At 50.4% G+C, this 19,900-nt stretch overlaps 6 protein-coding genes across 6 annotated transcripts; 4 read left to right on the forward strand and 2 right to left on the reverse strand.

Moving 5' to 3' along the window:
- Positions 1-195: 195 nt before the first annotated feature.
- Positions 196-1,841, forward strand: ASPBRDRAFT_117824 (uncharacterized protein; the record flags this gene model as incomplete). Its single annotated transcript, XM_067617122.1, has 3 exons — positions 196-493; positions 584-1,117; positions 1,192-1,841. The coding sequence occupies 3 exons, from the start codon at positions 196-198 to the stop codon at positions 1,839-1,841; spliced, it is 1,482 nt and encodes a 493-aa protein (XP_067482671.1).
- A 2,785-nt stretch (positions 1,842-4,626) lies between these two features.
- Positions 4,627-6,872, forward strand: ASPBRDRAFT_115567 (transient receptor potential ion channel family protein; the record flags this gene model as incomplete). The annotated part of the gene is made up of 2 exons (XM_067616911.1): positions 4,627-6,481; positions 6,544-6,872. 2 exons carry the CDS (start codon positions 4,627-4,629, stop codon positions 6,870-6,872), a joined length of 2,184 nt encoding a protein of 727 aa, XP_067482672.1.
- Positions 6,873-7,457: 585 nt separating this feature from the next.
- On the reverse strand, positions 7,458-11,029 carry ASPBRDRAFT_37686 (heterogeneous nuclear ribonucleoprotein HRP1). The gene is made up of 5 exons (XM_067623781.1): positions 10,930-11,029; positions 9,509-9,549; positions 9,278-9,441; positions 8,153-9,203; positions 7,458-8,087 (listed from the first exon to the last, which is right to left on the reverse strand). The coding sequence occupies exons 1-5, from the start codon at positions 10,980-10,982 to the stop codon at positions 7,951-7,953; spliced, it is 1,446 nt and encodes a 481-aa protein (XP_067482673.1). The 5' UTR covers positions 10,983-11,029; the 3' UTR covers positions 7,458-7,950.
- A 1,301-nt stretch (positions 11,030-12,330) lies between these two features.
- On the forward strand, positions 12,331-14,629 carry ASPBRDRAFT_116641 (GTPase-activating protein GYP1; the record flags this gene model as incomplete). Its single annotated transcript, XM_067617002.1, has 6 exons — positions 12,331-12,354; positions 12,618-12,760; positions 12,846-13,318; positions 13,371-14,254; positions 14,320-14,412; positions 14,468-14,629. The coding sequence occupies 6 exons, from the start codon at positions 12,331-12,333 to the stop codon at positions 14,627-14,629; spliced, it is 1,779 nt and encodes a 592-aa protein (XP_067482674.1).
- An 80-nt stretch (positions 14,630-14,709) lies between these two features.
- Positions 14,710-16,014, reverse strand: ASPBRDRAFT_117067 (dimethyladenosine transferase; the record flags this gene model as incomplete). The annotated part of the gene is made up of 3 exons (XM_067617049.1): positions 14,710-15,465; positions 15,537-15,758; positions 15,829-16,014. 3 exons carry the CDS (start codon positions 16,012-16,014, stop codon positions 14,710-14,712), a joined length of 1,164 nt encoding a protein of 387 aa, XP_067482675.1.
- A 295-nt stretch (positions 16,015-16,309) lies between these two features.
- Positions 16,310-19,320, forward strand: ASPBRDRAFT_116606 (U4/U6-U5 snRNP complex subunit PRP6; the record flags this gene model as incomplete). Its single annotated transcript, XM_067617000.1, has 3 exons — positions 16,310-16,692; positions 16,815-19,107; positions 19,177-19,320. The coding sequence occupies 3 exons, from the start codon at positions 16,310-16,312 to the stop codon at positions 19,318-19,320; spliced, it is 2,820 nt and encodes a 939-aa protein (XP_067482676.1).
- Between the last annotated feature and the right edge of the window lie 580 nt (positions 19,321-19,900).

Below are 19,900 nucleotides of genomic sequence, written 5' to 3' on the forward strand. Positions count from 1 at the left end.
TCCCCGTCTTGTAGCGACAACAATATGCGATGCTATAACCAGGTTGTGTTTAATTTTGTACAACCGTGCGGGGAACGATGTAGAGAGCCTCGGGATCGTCTCGCTCTTAAAGGCGATCGAATCCTGGAACGGAGAGCACGATGGAGTAGACAGCGATCTGTATCTACTATCTAGACGAACAGCAATTCAGCAATCATGAACAACCGCACAGAGGACGAAATCGACAATCTTGACGTAAAGGCAGACATTTTGGAATTGGAGTATGTGCAGGGCAATGCCCCCGAAAATGCTGGCCCGACTTTCAGCATAGAGGATGAGAACCGCGTATACCGCAAACTCGACTGGAATGTGATGCCCCTGATTTTCGTCCTGTACAGTCTCTCGGTTCTTGACCGCTCAAATCTGGGAAATGCGAAGATTGCAGGCATGGAAGATGATATAGACCTAAGTGGGAGGCGGTATGATTGGCTTGCGACAGCTTTTTATATAGCATGTGAGTATAGCCCAGACCATCAGTTGCTTCCCGCAACGACCTGAAACCTGTTTGATCTGGATTGCCGCATCTCCTAACAGGCGCATCCAGATATATTGTCACAATGGACGACCGTCGGTTGGAAAGCGTTCCCGCCACACCGGTGGGTAGCTGTCACTGTTTTTCTATGGGGGTTTGTCTCAACTATCCAGTCGGCGTGTACGAACTGGGCCGGCCTGATGACTTGCCGAGTCTTTCTGGGGATTATCGAGGCCATGTATGGACCAGGAGTGCCTTTGTATCTCTCCTACTTTTATCCGCGTGAGAAACTCGGCCTCCGGACGGGCATATTCTTATCAGGCGCCGCTTTAGCAAATGCGTATGGGAGTGCCCTGGCATATGGAATTTCTCAAGCCAAAGGGTCAATCGGACCATGGAGAATCCTATTCATCGTGGAAGGTGTGCCATCGTGCCTTCTGGCCATAGTTGCTTGGTTCTGTCTGCCCGATTCACCCAAGACAGCAAAATTTCTTGATGAACGGGAGCAAGCAATTGCAGTTGCACTCTCCCTCCGACAACCTGGGGATCGAGAAACCCATGGTTTGCAGCTGAAGCAAGTGCTGGGATCCCTGCTTGATTACACGAGTAAGCCATTACCCCAAGCGTATCAACCCTCCCGCCCCTGTCTTCTAACGCGTCCGAAACAAAAAAAAACACAGGCTACCCCCCAGCACTCATGTACTTTGGATGCAATGTGTGCTTCGCCTCTCTCCCATTATTCGTACCGACCATCATCTCCGAAATGGGGGCTTTCACAACCATCCAATCGAACGGCCTCAGCGCTCCTCCATATGTCCTGTGCTGGATAGCCATTGTCATCAGCGCATTTCTGTCAGATCGCGTCAACATGCGCGGGCCCTTCATTGTGGGTGGCGCACTCGTAGCTGCCATCGGATACATTGTGCTAGCTACGCAGACCACAGTGGCAGTCAGGTATTTTGGCCTGTTTCTAGCGACTCAAGTCTTTGTGTCCGTAGCTCTCATTCTCACTTGGGTGGGGAACACACATGCCACGGACTCCAAGCGCGCTGGAGCCTTTGCTATCCTGGCTACTGGCGGCCAATGTGGTCCGATTCTAGGGACAAATGTCTTCCCCGACAGCGACAAGCCATACTATCGCAAGGGGATGTGGATCTCGTGTGGCGCATGTCTAATCGTGGTGGTTATGGGATGTTGGCAGATGTATTTGCTAGGGCGGGCGAATCGGCATCTGGATAGGGAGTATGAGCAGAATGGGGGCGATTTGAGTGGGAACCAATCCGAGGGGAAGCGGAATGAAGCTGACAAGCCATTCCGATATATTCTATGAAGTAATCGAATTGGGGTCCATTCTGAGTAAGAAGGATTAACTACTACACAGTGGGAAGACGTGCAGATGACATCGACTGTAGACATGTGTATGTACGTATGTACCTGATCGTTGAAGTGGAACTTGTCGCATAGTACTATGTAAAAAAGAGGGTATATACGTATTCAGAATTGATATCAGAGACGTGTTGATGTCGTGGACTGTTTTCTATAACCATGGGTTAGGACCAGGCAATGGATCCGCCGGAGGGCGGTAAACTCATTCCTCAGACGTCGAGACCGACCATGGACCGGGTCTGGAAGGGCCGTGAGCACTGAAAGAATGGGAAAGCTGAAGTATGGGATCGAGCCGACAAAACGCAGTGTTTGGAATGTGGAGTCGGGGGACCTGCTCAGGACCATGGATACTATGTATGGATCACGGCCACATGTGATTCTTCAAGTTCGACGACGGTGTCTCTCGCCTACACATAGATAGATACGTACAGGATCGTGTATCAATTCAACTAGCAAGAAGTAAGGTGAAGGAAGGGAAAAACGGTTTGGACCGTAAGCACAACAATACTCCGTACACACAGAGTAAGCGGGAGCCCGTGGTATAAGAAAACATGGATGTCTCAGGCTGCCATCAACAGGCAAATCAATGCCGCAGTCCAATTCCGCCCCACTCTGTGGCTTCGGCAGAGGGTTGGGCCACACGATTTGGCCGACGATGGAGCCCTTTTTGCCCCATCCTTTTCGAGGGAGGCAAGGCGTTTTGCCAACCGCGTCTAATATCTACTAGTAGTTCTGGATGCTTTCAGACTCTTCCCGTGTGAGCGAAATCAAGTGGGAGAAACCAAGAGAAAAACCAGTAGATAAATATAGTAGGTTGAAAGTTTGACGGTTATCTGTCCACAGCGATGGGCTCAATGAAGAAAAAGCTAGACGCCGATCGAACCTTGCGAACAAGCTCATTCAGGGTAGGTCTGCCCTTACAGGAAGAGCATGAGACTGATGAGAGACGAATGATCTACTTGGTTTACCGATTCTGCACAGCTGACGGGTTGTTAGGTTTACTGGGCAGGGCAGGGCCAAGTCACGACCCCCACCATGCAGCTTACCGACCAAGACGGATTGACCGTGTATAGGCGAGATGGTATGTCTGGAGTAGAATGAAGTAATTATACCAGGGCCATCCTTGCAATTTTATTTCGGGAAACTGGGAGATGAGAATAGTAACGGGCATAATCAAACACGGACGGGAAGGTTGAAGGTCAAGCTTCTATGGGCTGGTACCTAGACCACTGACTAGTTGTTAGTTTTAAAAAGGTCATTTCCCCCCCATGATTTTTTAACTTCGAAATCTTCACTAGACAGGCCACTACAGGCTGAATAGATGAAAAAAAAAAAGTATGTGGTAGAGAAAGAGAGCGACTTCAGCTAGTCTATGTTAGTACAAGATGTTCATCATGTCTTTGCTATGAATAGTCGAGTCTCCATTTTCAGGTTTCACAGCAGGACTGACTTGTTGTCCTCCGTAACGTGACTGGGTTTTGTGCCAGGCCGGTGGCGCCAGGAAAAATAACAAATAACGATCGAGCCTAGAAATAAGACGACTAGCTCCATTAGCGGCAAGTCCAGACTGGACCCAGCCGCCCGTCTCTGGCCAACCCGGTCCTCTCTTGGGGCGGGGACCTGAATGTCCGCCCAATGAGAAGCTCGCATGGGGCGAGTTTCGAGACACTCAGGGGCAACTCGATACTCCCACTTTGTGTATGGTCAGAGTCTCGAACCACCTGCCGGGCCAATGGTCGTTAGCCAACAATAATACCCAATAATATTACCTCGTACCTGACAGTAGTTACTCTCCGTACTACTAGTTAGACACTGCCAGTAGTAGTGGTACGGAGAGTACTGTAAGTCGCAGGTAACTTTAGTAGTAGCCAAAACAGACCCAGAGAGGGAAGAGAGAGAGAAAGTTACTGAGACAGGCAGCTGCTCTATTCATCTCATCTTCCCTTTCACACATCACTTCCCCCTCCCCTCCTCCCCCCCCCCAAATATCATCAACGGAGTCTGGTTGTCTCCATCCAACATTCGTTCTGTATGGTTCTTTCTTTCTTCCCTTTCTGTCGCTCATCAATCAGTTTGAATCTGTTAGCCAGTATCTGTCCCTTTCGCGCGTTTCCACTCCTTACACACCCTATAACACTTTCTCTGCCTAGCCGCGCGCTCTCCTCAACCCACCCCCCCCTTTTCTTCAGTCTTTAGAGTCGAGCACCTATTCTCTTCTCTCGTGCTGGCAATCAATTTCTTGCCCACAAGACTCTCTTCCGTCAATCCCTTCGGTCCCCTCCATGAATCGCGCTCTCCTGCCTTCACTCCCTTGACGTTTGCGACGGACAGTGAGTGACACAAGTCAGTGAGAGGGTGTGGGTGCGGTCCTCACACTCTTTGGAACAGCATTCCCCTCTTGTGGCTTGCTTGGATATCTTTGTATTGCGATTCTGCACACTCTTTCGAGCATCTGTTTGCAGCTTCAACAGTTCGATTCACCTTCCTTAAGCGTTTTCATTCTACACAGGTTGATCCTGTCGACAATCTCCGTATCATCAGGCGAGCCTAGTTGCTGCTTGATTTCCATTGGGGATTAAAACTTACTCGCGCCAAATATACCCTTATAATTGTCGCCAATCTCTCGAAAAGAAAAGCTCCCTTGTCTGCATAAGCCCTGCGAAGACTTTCTTGATGCTGGCACCTTGAATAGTCACAGCCTGGAGTAACATCACCCATCAATTGTCAATATGCGGATCATTCCTTCTTTTTCGACCCTTACGGCGTTGGGTCTCCTGGCCGGTCGAGCCCTCGCTGCCGATACCCTCAGCACTAATGGTCTGACAACTTGTATGTCAGACTCTGCTATTCAAGTCGACAAACTCTCCGTCACCTACACCCGTTCTACTAGAGAAATCGTCTTCGACGTTGCTGGCACCAATGGGGTAGAACAGAATGTCACAGCGATCTTGACCATTTATGCCTACGGCAATCAACTATACTCGGAAACTTTCGACCCGTGCAGCAGCAAATACTACGTGGAGCAACTTTGTCCTGTTGCTGCCGGTAGCTTCTCCGCGACTGGCACGCAGACGCTACCTGAATCGATCGCTAGCCAAGTCCCCTCCATCGCCTTCGCCATCCCAGATTTGGATGGTCAAGTGAAGCTTCAATTGCTGTCCAAGACCGACAATGACCAGCTAGCATGCATTCAATCGGAATTGACCAATGGGAACTCTATGCAAATCGCGGGTGTATCCTATGCTGCCGCTGGTGTGGCTGGTGCGGCATTGGCTGTGAGCGGGCTGTCAGCTCTGGGTGCTGTTGGCCACCCTGGTGCAGTCTCATCGAGTCCCAGCTTCGGCGACGTCGTGAGTTGGTTCCACACCATGGCCACTAATGGAATGCTCAGTGTCAGCTACCCGTCGGTGTACCGCAGCTTTTCGAAGAACTTTGCCTTCAGCACGGGCTTGATTCCTTGGGGTCAGATGCAGGAATCCATCGATAACTTCCGAAAGTCGACCGGCGGAAATCTCACCGACAACAGCTACGAGTATCTTCTCAATGCCACCCTTGTGTACTCTGACGGCACAAATTCTAGCTCAAAGTCGAAGCGAGGACTGGAGTTGGTTACGGGCTTGGCTAACCTAGCCGCGCGCGAGGTCTCGACGTCGTATAGCAGCAACACCACCTCGTCGTCTAACAGCACCAGCACCGACAGCAATAGTTTCGAACATTTCGTCTCCGGAATTGAGGCCTATGCCGAGCAGCTCACTGTTCCTCAAGCCAACATCTTCATGACCGTTCTGCTCATTTTCGCTATCCTTATTGCTGCTATCGCCGTAGGTATCTTGCTGCTCAAGGTCATTCTCGAAGTCTGGGCTCTTTACGGCTCTTTCCCGGATAAACTCACCAACTTCCGCAAAGACTACTGGGGTCTCCTGGGTCGGACAATCACCAACTTGATCCTGCTGCTGTACGGCGTTTGGGTGATCTGGTGTGTTTATCAGCTCAGTAGTGGAGATTCATGGGCGGCGAAGCTCTTGGCTGCGGTGGCGCTCACGGTTTTCACGGCTGTGTTATTGTATTTTGGTCTCAAGATCATGTTTGTGGCTCGGAAGTACAAGAAGGTCGAAGGCGATGCATCCCATTTGTACGACAACGACGAGACCTGGCGCAAGTACAGTCTTTTCTACGACAACTACAAAAAGGACTACTGGTGGGCTTTCGTCCCTGCCATTGTATACATGTTTGCCAAGGGTTGCGTTATTGCCGCTGGAGATGGTCATGGGCTTGCTCAAAGCGCTGGACAGCTCATCGTGGAGGCTCTCATGCTTACTCTTCTGCTGTGGAACCGTCCTTACGTTGCCAAGTCTAGTCAGTGGATCAACATTACAGTCCAAGTGGTTCGGGTCTTGTCAATTGCGTGTGTATTGATCTTTGTCGACGAGCTGGGACTTTCGCAGACGACCAAAACAGTCACCGGTATTGTCCTCATTGCAATTCAGTCTGTACTGAGTGGTGTCTTGGCCATCCTCATTGCCACCAACGCCATTATCCTCTGCATTCGCGAAAACCCTCATGCTAAACGGAGGAGGGAAGCTAGTAAGTGTTTTTTTGGTCGCCGTGTTTGACAATTTTTGGGTTACTGACTGTTGTGCTACCAGACAAAATGAATCGTGACCTCGACGATTTGACCCCTCTCGACGCCCGCGAATCTCTGCTCATGGAGCATCCCCCTCGCAAGGAATACGCTGAGATGAGCAAATTCAACTTTACCGGTCCTTACGAACCTTACCGGGATCAGCATGACTCGAAATCGCGACACAGCCCTACAGGTAGCACAGATCGGTTGGTTGATCCAAGCTACCCTCTTGAAAACATCAATGGTCGAAGTATAAGTCGAGAAAGCCGTCGAAGCCATGACAGTCATGGCAGCCACGAAAACCCCGAAAAGCATCATGCTACGACCCCGGGGTATGGGTTCGCTTACTGAAGCCCGCTTGCGCTGGATGGCACTTGACGACATACCAATACTTTCTCTTCTCGACCCAGCATTCATCTTACATTTTGAACATAGAATTTTCTTGTCAGGCAAATTTGACGAATTTAGCGTACTTGATTTGGTTGATGGTGGATCTTGGTATTTATTGCGTTCCTGTTACGCCGCTCCTTTCTCCCTGTCTGACTCTCTTACTACCCTTTGTCTGCCCTTCTGTTCTGTCCTATCTGATTCCCATCATGCCATTACCATCTATACCTAGTTTTAGCTTTCAGGCTTGTAAATCGGCGCTCATATGGACCGCTCCTACGCATTATCTTGACCCCGTTGTTATGGATGAACTGCGGGGAAAGAATCCATTGACAGGGCGCACAACCTGCATTCTTTGCTCACACACTCAGCCGGAAATGAGGGTGGTGAGATCTACATATTACTAGAAAGAAACAATCGCTCGTGAAAGCATTCAATCTATTATTATTTATGTTAAGCCCTAGTCACGATCCTAGCAATTATAGAATCCGAACTGGATGGTCAAGGTCCTCAGTGGTGGAATTACGGATTTTACGACGCAAGTTTTGTAGCTACTCTGCATAAAGCACAGGATACGGGTTTGATTGTAGAACAAAGACAGTGATTTTGGTTTTCAAACTGGAAACTTCACATAATAAAGTACTGATGGTAACGCCAATTTGAAATTATATGCAACACACCGACTCTTGGTTTTTCTTGTTCGACTTGAAACCTTCCTCCGAGGAGACTCCAGACTTTGACAGGTGAAAAATAGAAAAAGCAGTCGTAAGAGGGAAAAATGAATGAAAGCATCACTTGGAAAGTTACATTAGACATCATCAATGATGGCAGGACGTCGTCTCACCTCCACAACCACTGTGGCGGTCGTACTATGAGTATGAGATGAAGGAGATTCCCCCATGACACGAAAGGCAACATTTGCAACAGGGGAGGCGGACGACTTGATAGAATGAAGACCAAAACCATGACAGCAACAAACGAACGGGGAAAGTCGACAGCAGAAAGAAAGATACACCTATTCGCACAAAGGAAGGAAACCGGCTTATCCCCGGGCATAGGGATGGAATCCTCGGTGTCCTCCTCGTCCACCTCCACGATAGTTGGCGCCTGGCTTACCAGCGTTCTTAGGCCCTGTTGGAGCGTTCGCCGGGGCAGCGCTTTGAGGTTGTGGGGTAGGTCCTGCATCCGGGTCAGCTAGTTGGAAGACAGAGTCTATGACCAGTACAAGAGGAAGTTTGACATACCGCGTCCCATGCTTCCGGCACGATTCATGGCCTGGGGTCCAGTAGGAATGTTAGGCTGAGGCACTTCATCATACATGCCTTCCCACGAAGTGGGCCCGCCCTGCTGGTACGGCGAAAAGGCCCGGTTCTCCATGGCTCGGCGTACCTGTTGCTGCTCATACTTTTGCTGTTCAAAAGCAATCTGTTCCTGGGCGTTGTAACCAGGTCCTCCTCGAGGACCAGTAAAATTCCCGTTTCCATTTGCACTGCCTGGTGTTCCTCCTCCGCCCCCTCCGCCCCCCATAGCATTTCCCATTTGGGCCGGCATGGCCCCGACGTTGTTGCCCTGCCCTTGGTTTTGCATCTGCTGCATTTGTTGCATCTGCTGCATCATAGCAGAGTTCATCATGTTCGGCATCGCTTGGGGAGTTGCGCTCTGCGAAGGAGGACTGAGACTGCCTTGAGGCTGATTGTTGCCCATCTGCATCTGTTGCATCTGCTTCATTTGTTGCATCTGCTGCATCATGGCAGGGTTCATTCCACCCATTCCCATTCCGCCCATTCCCTGACCTTGAGCGGCAGCGACGGCCATTTGCTGTTGCATCAGAGCAAAATACTGCTGCATCCTTTGCCAGTACTGTGCCATCATTTGCGGTGTTAAACCACCCGGCATGTTGGCCTGCCCCGGTGCACCCGCTTGCTGCTGGGAACCATCGCCCCCCATTTGACCACCCTCTCGGAAACTGTCCCTGCCGCGACGGAACCTGCGGTCTTCCTCATCACGCAAATTGCCTCTTGGCTGAGCTTTCTTGACCTCTATGGGCTTTCCGCAAATCTCCAAGGGGCCCGAAAGAGCGGCTTCGACGGCGGCCTCGCTATCAAAGGTCACAAATCCAAAGCCACGGGGACGACCAGTATCTTTGTCGATCATTAGGGTGGCATCGATGACGCGGCCAAATTGAGCGAAGAACTCTTTGAAATCATGTTCGTTGGCCTCTTGGCTGACACCACCAACAAAGATCTTGCTAGTCTTCTCTTGCTCGTCACGCGGGATCGCACGCTTAGGGTCGATCTATCATACCAACGTAAGCTTATGATTCGACAGTAGTCCGCGTTGGATCAGACTAGTAAGAAAGAGGTGCTTACAATCTTTCCATCAAGGTAGTGCTCTTTGACCATGACAGTGTTCACTGTCTTAGGATCTCTGAAAGTCAAGAAACCGAAACCTCTCGAGCGACCGGTAGCACTGTCTCGCATCACAGTACATTCCTGTACCTCTCCGAACTGAGAAAAGTAGTCCTTAAGAGATTCTAGACCATTGTGTTAGACACACAGTAATTGGATGCATAAAACTGGTAGTGTTTGGGAAATACATACGATCCGTGGTCTCCCAATTCAATCCTCCAATGAACATTTTCCTAACCCACGATTTAATCAGCAAATGAGGCCACGCCACGAGGGCTTGAACGATTGTAGACAACGCAAAACAAGAACAATGAAGGAAGATATAATATCTTGACATCAAGGGAGGGGGTAAAAAGTAGGCATGTTGACAGGAGCTGAGGCTTTTGCTGTTGGAAGGTGGGGGGCTGATGGCCCATGCTTTTGAAGGGAACAGGCACTTGTTTGAGAGGCTATTTGCGAATGGTATTAAGCTGATCCTGTAGTTCGGGTCTCCCAAAATATGGGAGGTATCTAACTCCCTGCGCCGATCAAGTAGTATCTGTTGCGCGAAGGGCATAGGTTGCGCTTGAGCAACGTCAATCGTCGATTGATTTGTAGTGGCCGCCCATCCATGGACATCGGGTCTCTTGAAACGGGCCGATTTCCGAGGCTTGTACACACCGACAGGGATGGCCAGAGGGCGACTGGCTCATGAGGACAGAGGTAACTCTAGTCATTCGACCACTGGTTTACGGGGCGACCCAGTGGATAATAGAAGGCCAGGCGAGAAGTATATCCCACGACAGAAGATGTGCGCGTGGGTGACATAAGAGAACCACGGGTTGGAGCATGGCAGGCGGATTAAGTCAACTTTCTTTTCTTTTTGTTCTTGTTTCCCTGGACCAAGGATCCTCTGCCTGTCTGTCTAATCATGTCCGAAGCTAGGTAATCTGATCGACATTGCCCAACCAGACAGCCAAGGCTGTTATTCCTTGCTGTGCACTATCAAGCTATATCGACAAGAAGCTATATAGTATCGGCTGTACTATAGTCGCTCGCGACAAGGGATCGCAGTGTCAGGAGCTCGAAGTAAACCTCACCGCGAATGTCATACCGACGGTGGATTGCCGAGATAGAAACAAATCGAGCATTGCACGGCCGAGGTGGGTGTGCCTTGGTCCGATTTCTTTTGATATCCATACCCAAGATAGAGCCTGCAAGCTGCAAGTCCAAGGCTGTCCGAGAATTCGTCCATCTAGCAACAACGATGACCCAACCGGATAAGACCTCGACTTAGATAAAGAACCTCATCCTTCTGCCCATGACGCCAAGCCCGTATATCTTAGTAGAGCCCATCCCGAGAACCATCGGTCCAGCCGCTGAAGATTTGGATGCGCAGCTTCCAGCGCCAAGTAACTAGTTACGTTCACGGTGCACAGCAAGAAAGCCGAGTCTCGTGCGAATATCACCGGCATTGCCAACCTACCATGAGCCACCCCCCCAGAGGATAGAAAAAACCAAGCATGATTGTGAAGTGTGGCCGATTTATATTGCGCATAGGCACGCATCCAGGTGCAATCAAGGTACAAGAAAGGGAGAAAAAATTGCACGAGTCTAACAGAGGCAGCACTTACCCGTCTTCTTTGATACCAGTGCCTCGAGGCTCGGACTCACCACCACCAGACATGGCATGATGCGCACGTCCAATACCTACATTATCGGCGCCGTTCTGGTGAGATCCTTGATACGCGTGATGGTATGCAGCGTCCGTGTCGAAATCGTTCGGGCCAGTTTCAACAGACTGAATAGGAATTTGGGAAGCATTGATAGGTGGTGCAGCCGAGGGGATAGGATCGACAGATCTTGAAGTTTCCGTACTGGGTAGTGTATGGCTTGTATTATCGTCGGCTTCATACCTAGAAAGAACACATGGAGTTAAGAAGCTGCCTAGGCAATTCTGGTGGATCGGAGCATCCTACAGATCCGCGAAAAGATCTTCCTCGACGTCCTCGGGTTCAGCCATGGCGATCGTGTGAAAGGAAAATTCAGGTAAAAATCAGGCCGTACTGAGGCCAAGAAGAAAAGGTGATCAAGGTGACCAACTCTGAGATGGAGGCAACCGAGCCAGTCAAATCCAACCTAGAGAGGTATCAAAGAACCGATGGCGACGAACTAATATCGCCAGAAGCTTGCCTCGGTAGCGATGGTTATAAGAAGAACTAGAGACGTAAAGAAAAGGAAAGAAAAGGTAGAATGACGAAAGTAAGGGTGAAGTGGGCTAGTCACAGAGACAAGGTGCGCAGAGAGAGGGAGGAGGTGGAGAGGAGAGGAGAAGCAGCTACACGGCGGAGGTTGAGGCGAGAGCGACGGGGAGAGACAGAGACAGAGACAGTGTGACGGACTGGCTGACTGGGCAAGTACGCTGGGGTGTATGAATCCGGTCGGTAACTTGTATTGTACCGTATCGGATCCTAGTCATCGGTAAGGAACCCAAATACTTGAAAGTAGCTAACTAGTTATTATGATTAATCTGCAAGAACCAAAGATGAATGCCTCTTAACTCACCATAAATGGTGCTGGTACGTAGAATTTTCTTGTACTCTGTAATTACCTTATATCAAGATCTCTACGTTCCTGCGAGGTTACTGCTCCCTACCAGGTGGGTATAGTACGTAAGGTCTAGTATCAGTACTAGTTAGTAAACCTTACGCAAGACCTTATCGAGTGTTATCCCCGACCAGCAAAACATCATCAGCAAGAATGCATAGTAAAAGTATCATGGCATGACAGGCCACCACCTCCAATTACAATGACTCTGCTTAAGCGAGAAATAGATAAATAAAAATATAAGATTTAACGTTGTTCTTGGGCTTTTGTTGTTGTGGCTGGGAAACCCTGGCAGCTCTGGCCGCAGCATCGAATCCACCACGTGCCGCAGCCCTCCCCGCACTCGGCTTCTGTGCTCTCCATGTTATTCGATCCCCAAGACCTGCTCAATTGATGCTATCGTTGCCTCTGCACTCCTTAGAAACGCAATGGCTGCGAGGAAGGGCCAACAGGTGAGTCTTGACCCCAGCTCCATGAACTTGGAAATTTATTTGCATGCAATAGCCAGCTAATTCAATTGCTTTTGAATTTATGAAGGAGATGGTCCAAGTTGGTTCGTACCTCTCACACCCCCCGTCTTTTGGGTTCCAGATCCAGTGGCTGATATAGCTCCCCCACTTCCAATGGACAGACCGTGCTGAGTATGTTTCACTCCCCGTCGCTCAATTTCTTCTCGTGAGCCATTGAGGACGTCTCATAACCTCGTCTTCTTGAGTTTCTCGCGCTAATCCCCCCTGAAAGGCGGGTGAATTCGCCGTTCTGGAAGGGAAGATCAGTATCCCATAATCAAGCGGCCTCGACGCAACATGAGCAGAACACGGTGGTTGGCGCCTCATACTCTCACGCTGACATACTCAAGTTAGTACCTTGCATGCTATTGGATTTTTACTTGACTTTGCCCTTGGCTCTTTCAATGCACTGACCTATGCGCCTCCCCTAATAGAGGGATCTCGCAGCAGCATGCGCGCCCGCGGACACCGCCTCGGTCATCCTCTGCCAATATCCAACACACGTCTCTTTCACCCCTACGATCGAGCGGGTGGTCCACGTCTCCTCATACTACTTCCTACTCTGGTATAATGAACGGCGGTATTGAAGATTACCAAGATGAAGAGGACGAGGAGGACGAGGAGGAAGACATCGTCTACGATGACGATGAGGACGAGTTTGGTCTCCCTAGTATTACCAGTATGCGGAAGAAACAGTCGCAAAGAGTTGGCACTTCTCAGCCTAAGCCTGCTGACCCGGGTGGGGGGCTTGCTGGTAACGCCTCATCACTCGGTGTTGGGTTGGGAAGCAATCGGCAACGCGCCAATAGTTCAGATATCGCTGAGGAGCGCGGCGTCCCTATGTATCCTACGCCTGGAACTGGAGAGGGTAAGATATTGCGACCTCAGTATAAAGAAATTCTGAAAGGTAAGATAGTGTACACATTTGGCGCTGGAACGTGCTGACCTCCTCTTCCCAGACCCCGCCAACGCCCTGAATCTCATAAACCATGCGCCCCCTCCTAAAAATGCGTCGCCCAAGGAGATGGACACGTACAACAGCCGCATTTCAAGAATCAACAAGTTCAAACGCCTTCTACAGACAAGCACCGTTTCTTTGTCGGAATTGAGAAACCTGGCCTGGTCAGGGGTCCCCGATGAAGTTCGCGCGATGACCTGGCAATTGCTCCTTGGCTACCTCCCCACAAATAGTGAAAGGCGCATTCCTACCCTCGAAAGAAAGCGCAAGGAGTATTTAGACGGGGTTCGACAAGCCTTTGAACGTGGGAGTGCAGCCGGTTCTGGAAATCCACCTTCGTCGAGCGCTGGGCGTGGTAGGGGCCTGGATGAGGCAGTCTGGCATCAAATCAGCATCGATGTTCCTCGGACCAGCCCTCACATTCAACTTTACAGCTACGAAGCTACTCAACGATCGCTGGAAAAGATCCTCTATGTTTGGGCTATCCGACACCCGGCGAGCGGATACGTGCAAGGTATCAATGACCTCGTCACACCGTTTTGGCAGGTCTTTTTGGGCACGTACGTAACTGATCTTAACGTTGAGAGGGGTATGGATCCTGGCCAGTTGCCCAGGAGTGTGCTGGATGCCGTCGAGGCAGATACGTTCTGGTGTCTTACCAAGTTACTTGACGGTATCCAGGACAATTATATCTATGCTCAACCGGGGATTCACCGACAAGTTAGGGCACTGCGTGATTTGACGATGCGCATTGATTCTACACTAGCCAAGCATTTGGAACAGGAGGGAGTGGAGTTCATGCAGTTCAGTTTTCGATGGATGAACTGTCTACTTATGCGGGAGATGAGTGTACAGAATACTATACGAATGTGGGACACGTATATGGTGAGGCAAACCAAGTATCCCTTCTGCGCAAGATGTAGATCAGGTATACTGACACATTCATTTAGGCAGAGGAGCAGGGTTTCTCGAGATTTCACCTATACGTTTGTGCAGCCTTCCTTGTAAAATGGTCAGACCAGCTGGTGAAGATGGATTTCCAGGTGGGTATAATTCTATGGTTCTGGATACCGTACAGTAAATGCTAAATGACAATAGGAGATAATGATGTTTTTGCAAGCACTTCCCACAAGGGATTGGACGGATAAAGATGTGGAACTCCTGCTCAGCGAAGCATTCATCTGGCAAAGTCTCTTCCAAGACTCTAGGGCTCATCTTCGCCCGGCTGGAGAACGAACTCCAGAGGATGACCTGCAGTGACGACAGTCATGAATCATTAATAATATCACCTGTTTCATTAGTAGGGAGACGTAAATCCCCGATTTCTAGGCTTATTAGCCTCAGCTGAAATGGAAGCCCTTCTGGTTGAAGGCCCACAATAACTTCAAGAAGTCGTTCTCATCGCACATCCTTGCACGCTTGTCGGCAAGACCTGTTTCATCTTCCAGCACCTGCCGTACCTTCTCCCGGACGAGTTCTGCTACCTTTCCTCTCTTCTTACGACTAGGCCGATTCTTAAGAGCCTCTTGAATACGCGCGTTCGTCTGTTCCTTGAAGAAGTCGGGTACGTCGTCTTCATCGTCCACATCCATGCCTTCGTCAGGCTCGTCTTCACCTTCAGCATCATCCTCATCTTGCGCGTTGCCCATGTCCATCGCATCAGATTCAGCACCTTCCGCCGGCCCGTCTTCAACTGGGATATCATTTTGCGCACACCATGTTCGATAGTTGGCTTCCAACAAATCCATGACTGTGGACTTGCCAAGGAAACTCGACCGGATTGTCTTGTTCTTCCGGACGAATAGAATTCTCAAAAGCCCATCCCACTCGTCATAGTTGATCTGTGGCCTGGGATTTTTGGGCACCAAACGGACAACGCTCGACTCAACCAGCGGTGGGGGCTTGAAATTGTTCCTGCCCACCTTCATGATGTGGTCGATTTTAGCCCACATCTGAGCATTGACGGAGAGTCGACTGTAGAGCTTATCGCCTGGCTTCGCGAATAATCTTAGAGCAAACTCTCGTTGAAACATGAGAATACAAATGCGGGGCGCCGGAGACGTTGCGAGAAGTTTGAATGTGAGGGGAGAAGAGATCTAGCGGGCGAACAATTAGCCTTTCTTCAACATTCTTCAACCTTGAAGAAATAGATAGATATAGAGCGTACCTGATACGGCGTGTTGCTGATGCAAACGTCGAAATATGGAAGGTCTGTTTTCATCACGTCTCCAAGGATAACGTCTAAGCGCTTCTGGGCGGGCGTGCCTTGAACACGCTTGGTGACTTCGGCAGCCATTCGAGGGTCGAGCTCAACGGCAATGACCTTTTTCGCCTGTTCAAGAATCTTCACAGTCAAGTTACCGGTACCAGGGCCAATTTCCAGAACAACCTATACAAGAAACCCCCAGGTTAGGCAAAATACGTAAAAGCGCGCGGGACTGATGGTTTGGATGACCTACATCGCTCTGCTTCAACTCGGCTTTGTCGACAATTCGCTGAGCCACGCCAGGGTTCTTTAGAATATGCTGGCCGAGATCGGTATTCATTTTGAAGACGGTGTTAGCGGCCTTGGTCTTCGCCGCCGCATCAGCATAGGGACTCGCTTTCGAAGCGCTATTGCGCTTCTGCTGTCTGACCTTGGGCATCGTGACAGATTAAATCGTGAAAGCTCTGAATGAGCCGTCAAAATCCTCACGAGACAGGTTTCGGAGGGGTAGATCCTGTATGGGCTCTCTCTCCCTCTCTGTCTTTTGGCTCGAACAAAAAAAAGTGCGGAGGGTTTCTGATAAGATTAGCGGCCCGGAAATACGTTTCTGCGGCTGCCCGGCGTTTCGCTCATCATCGGAGGCTCTTGCCATTTGCAATGCTCTTGCAAGAACAGCTTTCGCAGCTCTTTTTAAATCACTCTCTTGGTTCCCTTGTCTGTACACCTTGATCGCCATGGCGTCTGGGCGTAAGGACTTTTTGAGCCAACAGGCTCCCGAGAACTATGTCGCCGGTCTTGGTCGAGGTGCCACTGGCTTCACCACCCGTTCAGATCTGGGACCCGCGCGAGAAGGCCCCACGCCAGAACAGATCCAGGCTGCACTGGCAAAGCGAGCCCAGTTGCTGGGAGCTGCTCCTCCCACGGCCTATGGCGCAGGGCGCGAGAAGGGTGGCAAAGATGAAAAAGCGGACGAAGAAGAAGATGACGAGCGATTTCAGGACCCGGACAATGAAGTCGGGCTATTCGCATACGGTCAGTTCGACCAAGAGGATGATGAGGCGGACCGCATCTACAGAGAGGTGGATGAAAAAATGGACAAGCGCCGAAAGATGAGAAGGTTAGTCTCCTGTTCCTTTTCCTCCCCTTCTGTTGTTTTTTTACGAAGCGATTTGTTCATCCGCTTCTCCATATGCGGTTTGTCTGGACAGATTACCGACGTAATTCCTCCACCATTCACAGGGAAGCTCGCGAACGGCAAGAACGAGAAGACTACGAACGCAAAAACCCGAAGATCCAGCAGCAATTCGCAGATCTAAAACGGTCCTTAGCCTCTGTCTCGGAGGACGAGTGGGCCAACCTCCCAGAGGTGGGAGATTTGACCGGAAAGAACCGTCGCGCAAAGCAGAATCTTAGGCAGAGATTTTACGCAGTACCGGACAGTGTGATCGCGAGCGCGAGAGATTCGACCCAGTTTGAAACAACGATTGCAGAGGACGGGACCCAAACCGCAGCCAATGGAGCGGAGGCAGCTGATGGGACTATCACCAATTTCGCTAACATCAGTGCTGCGCGTGATAAGGTCTTAAAAGTCAGGCTCGATCAAGCCGCGATGGGATCATCAGGGGATTCTGCTTCTGGAAGCGCTACCAACATCGATCCAAAGGGTTACCTTACAAGTCTCACGCAATCTGAACTGAAAGCTGGAGAAGTAGAAATCGGAGACATCAAGCGGGTCCGCGTTCTATTGGAATCTGTAACGAAAACGAATCCCAAGCACGCTCCAGGATGGATTGCGCTGGCGCGTCTAGAAGAATTAGCCGGTAAAATCGTGACCGCCAGGAATGTAATTGCCAAGGGCTGCGAGTTGTGTCCGAAAAGTGAAGATGCCTGGCTTGAAAACATTCGTCTTAACGAGGGCCATAATGCCAAGGTGATTGCGGCTAATGCCATTAAGAACAATGACCGTTCTACAAGACTCTGGATCGAAGCCATGCGATTGGAGACTGAGCCTCGTGCGAAGAAGAACGTTCTTCGACAGGCGATCCTCCATATCCCTCAATCCGTTACGATCTGGAAAGAAGCTGTCAACTTGGAGGATGATCCTGCAGATGCACGTCTGCTTCTGGCGAAGGCAGTCGAGATGATTCCCCTTTCTGTCGAGCTCTGGTTGGCTCTGGCTCGCCTAGAGACACCGGAGAACGCCCAGAAGGTTCTCAATGCCGCCCGCAAAGCAGTACCCACCAGCCACGAAGTTTGGGTTGCTGCCGCCCGTCTACAGGAGCAGATGGGTACCTTCGAGAAGGTGAATGTGATGAAGAGAGCTGTCCAATCCCTCGCAAGAGAGAACGCCATGCTCAAAAGGGAAGAATGGATAGCGGAGGCGGAGAAGTGTGAAGAAGAGGGTGCTATCCTCACCTGTGGTGGCATCATTCGCGAGACCCTCGGATGGGGCCTGGACGAGGATGACGATCGCAAGGACATCTGGATGGATGACGCAAAGGCCAGTATTGCCAGAGGGAAGTACGAGACCGCGAGGGCTATCTACGCCTACGCGCTGCGTGTTTTCGTCAACCGTCGTTCAATCTGGATTGCAGCAGCTGAGCTGGAGCGCAACCACGGTAGTAAAGAAGCGCTGTGGCAAGTCCTTGAAAAGGCCGTTGAGGCATGCCCGCAAAGTGAGGAACTATGGCTGCAACTTGCCAAGGAGAAGTGGCAATCCGGCGAGATCGACGATGCCCGGAGAGTGCTCGGTCGTGCCTTCAACCAGAACCCCAACAACGAGGATATTTGGCTGGCTGCCGTCAAACTGGAAGCCGATGCAAACCAAACATCTGAAGCTAGAGAACTTCTCGCAACCGCCCGACGAGAAGCGGGTACGGACCGCGTGTGGATAAAGAGTGTCGCATTCGAGCGACAGCTCGGCAATATCGATGAGGCGCTTGATCTGGTGAACCAGGGACTTCAACTCTATCCCAAGGCGGACAAACTCTGGATGATGAAGGGTCAAATTTACGAAGCCCAGAACAAATACCCCCAGGCTCGGGAAGCTTACGGAACGGGAACTAGAGCTTGCAACAAGTCCATCCCGCTCTGGCTCTTAGCCTCAAGGCTGGAAGAAAAGGCCGGTGCAGTTGTTAAGGCTCGTTCAGTACTCGACCGTGCCCGCCTTGCGGTCCCCAAGAGCCCAGAACTCTGGACCGAAAGTGTCCGCGTAGAGCGCCGAGCAAACAACATTGCTCAGGCCAAGGTCCTGATGGCCAAGGCGCTGCAAGAAGTCCCTACCTCCGGATTACTATGGAGCGAAAGCATTTGGCACCTGGAGCCGCGCGCGCAACGGAAAGCTCGGAGTCTGGAAGCGATCAAGAAGGCCGACAACGACCCAATCCTCTTCATTACCGTGGCGCGTATATTCTGGGGAGAGCGCCGATTGGAAAAGGCTCTCACCTGGTTCGAGAAAGCCATTGTCTCGGATAGTGATTTGGGCGACGCATGGGCTTGGTACTACAAGTTCTTGTTGCAACATGGCACAGAGGTAAGCATTTCACTCATGACTACAAGGACTTAGCATTTTAAGATGTACATGACTAACATGAATCACCAGGAAAAACGCGCCGATGTAATATCCAAGTGTATCTCGACCGAGCCCAAGCACGGAGAAGTCTGGCAATCCGTAGCCAAAGACCCCGCCAACGCGCGCAAGTCGACAGAAGAGATCCTGAAGATGGTCGCCGATCGTCTGACCTGATTGATGTCATGACGAGGCTTTGCCTTCTTGACCTCGTGTGTTCATTCTTACGATATCCAGTTTATTGCACTAGAGGATACGTTGGCGTTTTAGGCGAAGTGAATCAGGGCTAGCAAGCCAACCGCTTTCCGCTTGGTTGGTTTGGCTACAACTTTACAGAACATTCATAACTATAAGGAGAACCCCCTGGAAACACATGCAGGTAATATCGGCCTTAGTCTTTGTATTAAGAGTGTTGCTATTGCAGATAAACCAACCATACAATCAATTGGTCCTGCGCGCGGCGGGGGGTTTGAAACTTCTCTCTTGTGGAAGTCTCAGAAGGTCTCTCTTTCTCTCTATCATGATCAGCCGGTAAACCGGTTCCACCAAGCAATATGCAAGCCAAGAATGGAAGACAAGATAATGTACAGTAAATAGCGCACACTCGCACACAACATGATTCTTCTTTTTCTTCTCTCCGTTATTCACCAATAAACTGCGCCAACAAGCAGGCAAATCCTCCACGTGTTTCCAAATATATAGATAGTAAAGAGCGGGCGAACAAACAGTTCATCCTGATCGGTACCCGAAATCGGGT

The sequence above is a fragment of the Aspergillus brasiliensis genome (assembly GCF_001889945.1).
Source record: "Aspergillus brasiliensis CBS 101740 unplaced genomic scaffold ASPBRscaffold_2, whole genome shotgun sequence".
In the NCBI taxonomy this organism is placed as follows: Eukaryota; Fungi; Ascomycota; class Eurotiomycetes; order Eurotiales; family Aspergillaceae; genus Aspergillus; species Aspergillus brasiliensis.

Coding starts and splice junctions, on each gene's coding strand:
- ASPBRDRAFT_37686 (XM_067623781.1), bottom strand. CDS start 10,982: ATGTCTGGTGGTGGTGAGTCCGAGCCTCGAGGCACTGGTATCAAAGAA. Junction 9,204..9,277: donor ACTACCTTGATGGAAAGATT/GTAAGCACCTCT, acceptor TTGGTATGATAG/ATCGACCCTAAGCGTGCGAT. Junction 8,088..8,152: donor TGCCGGAAGCATGGGACGCG/GTATGTCAAACT, acceptor ACCCGGATGCAG/GACCTACCCCACAACCTCAA.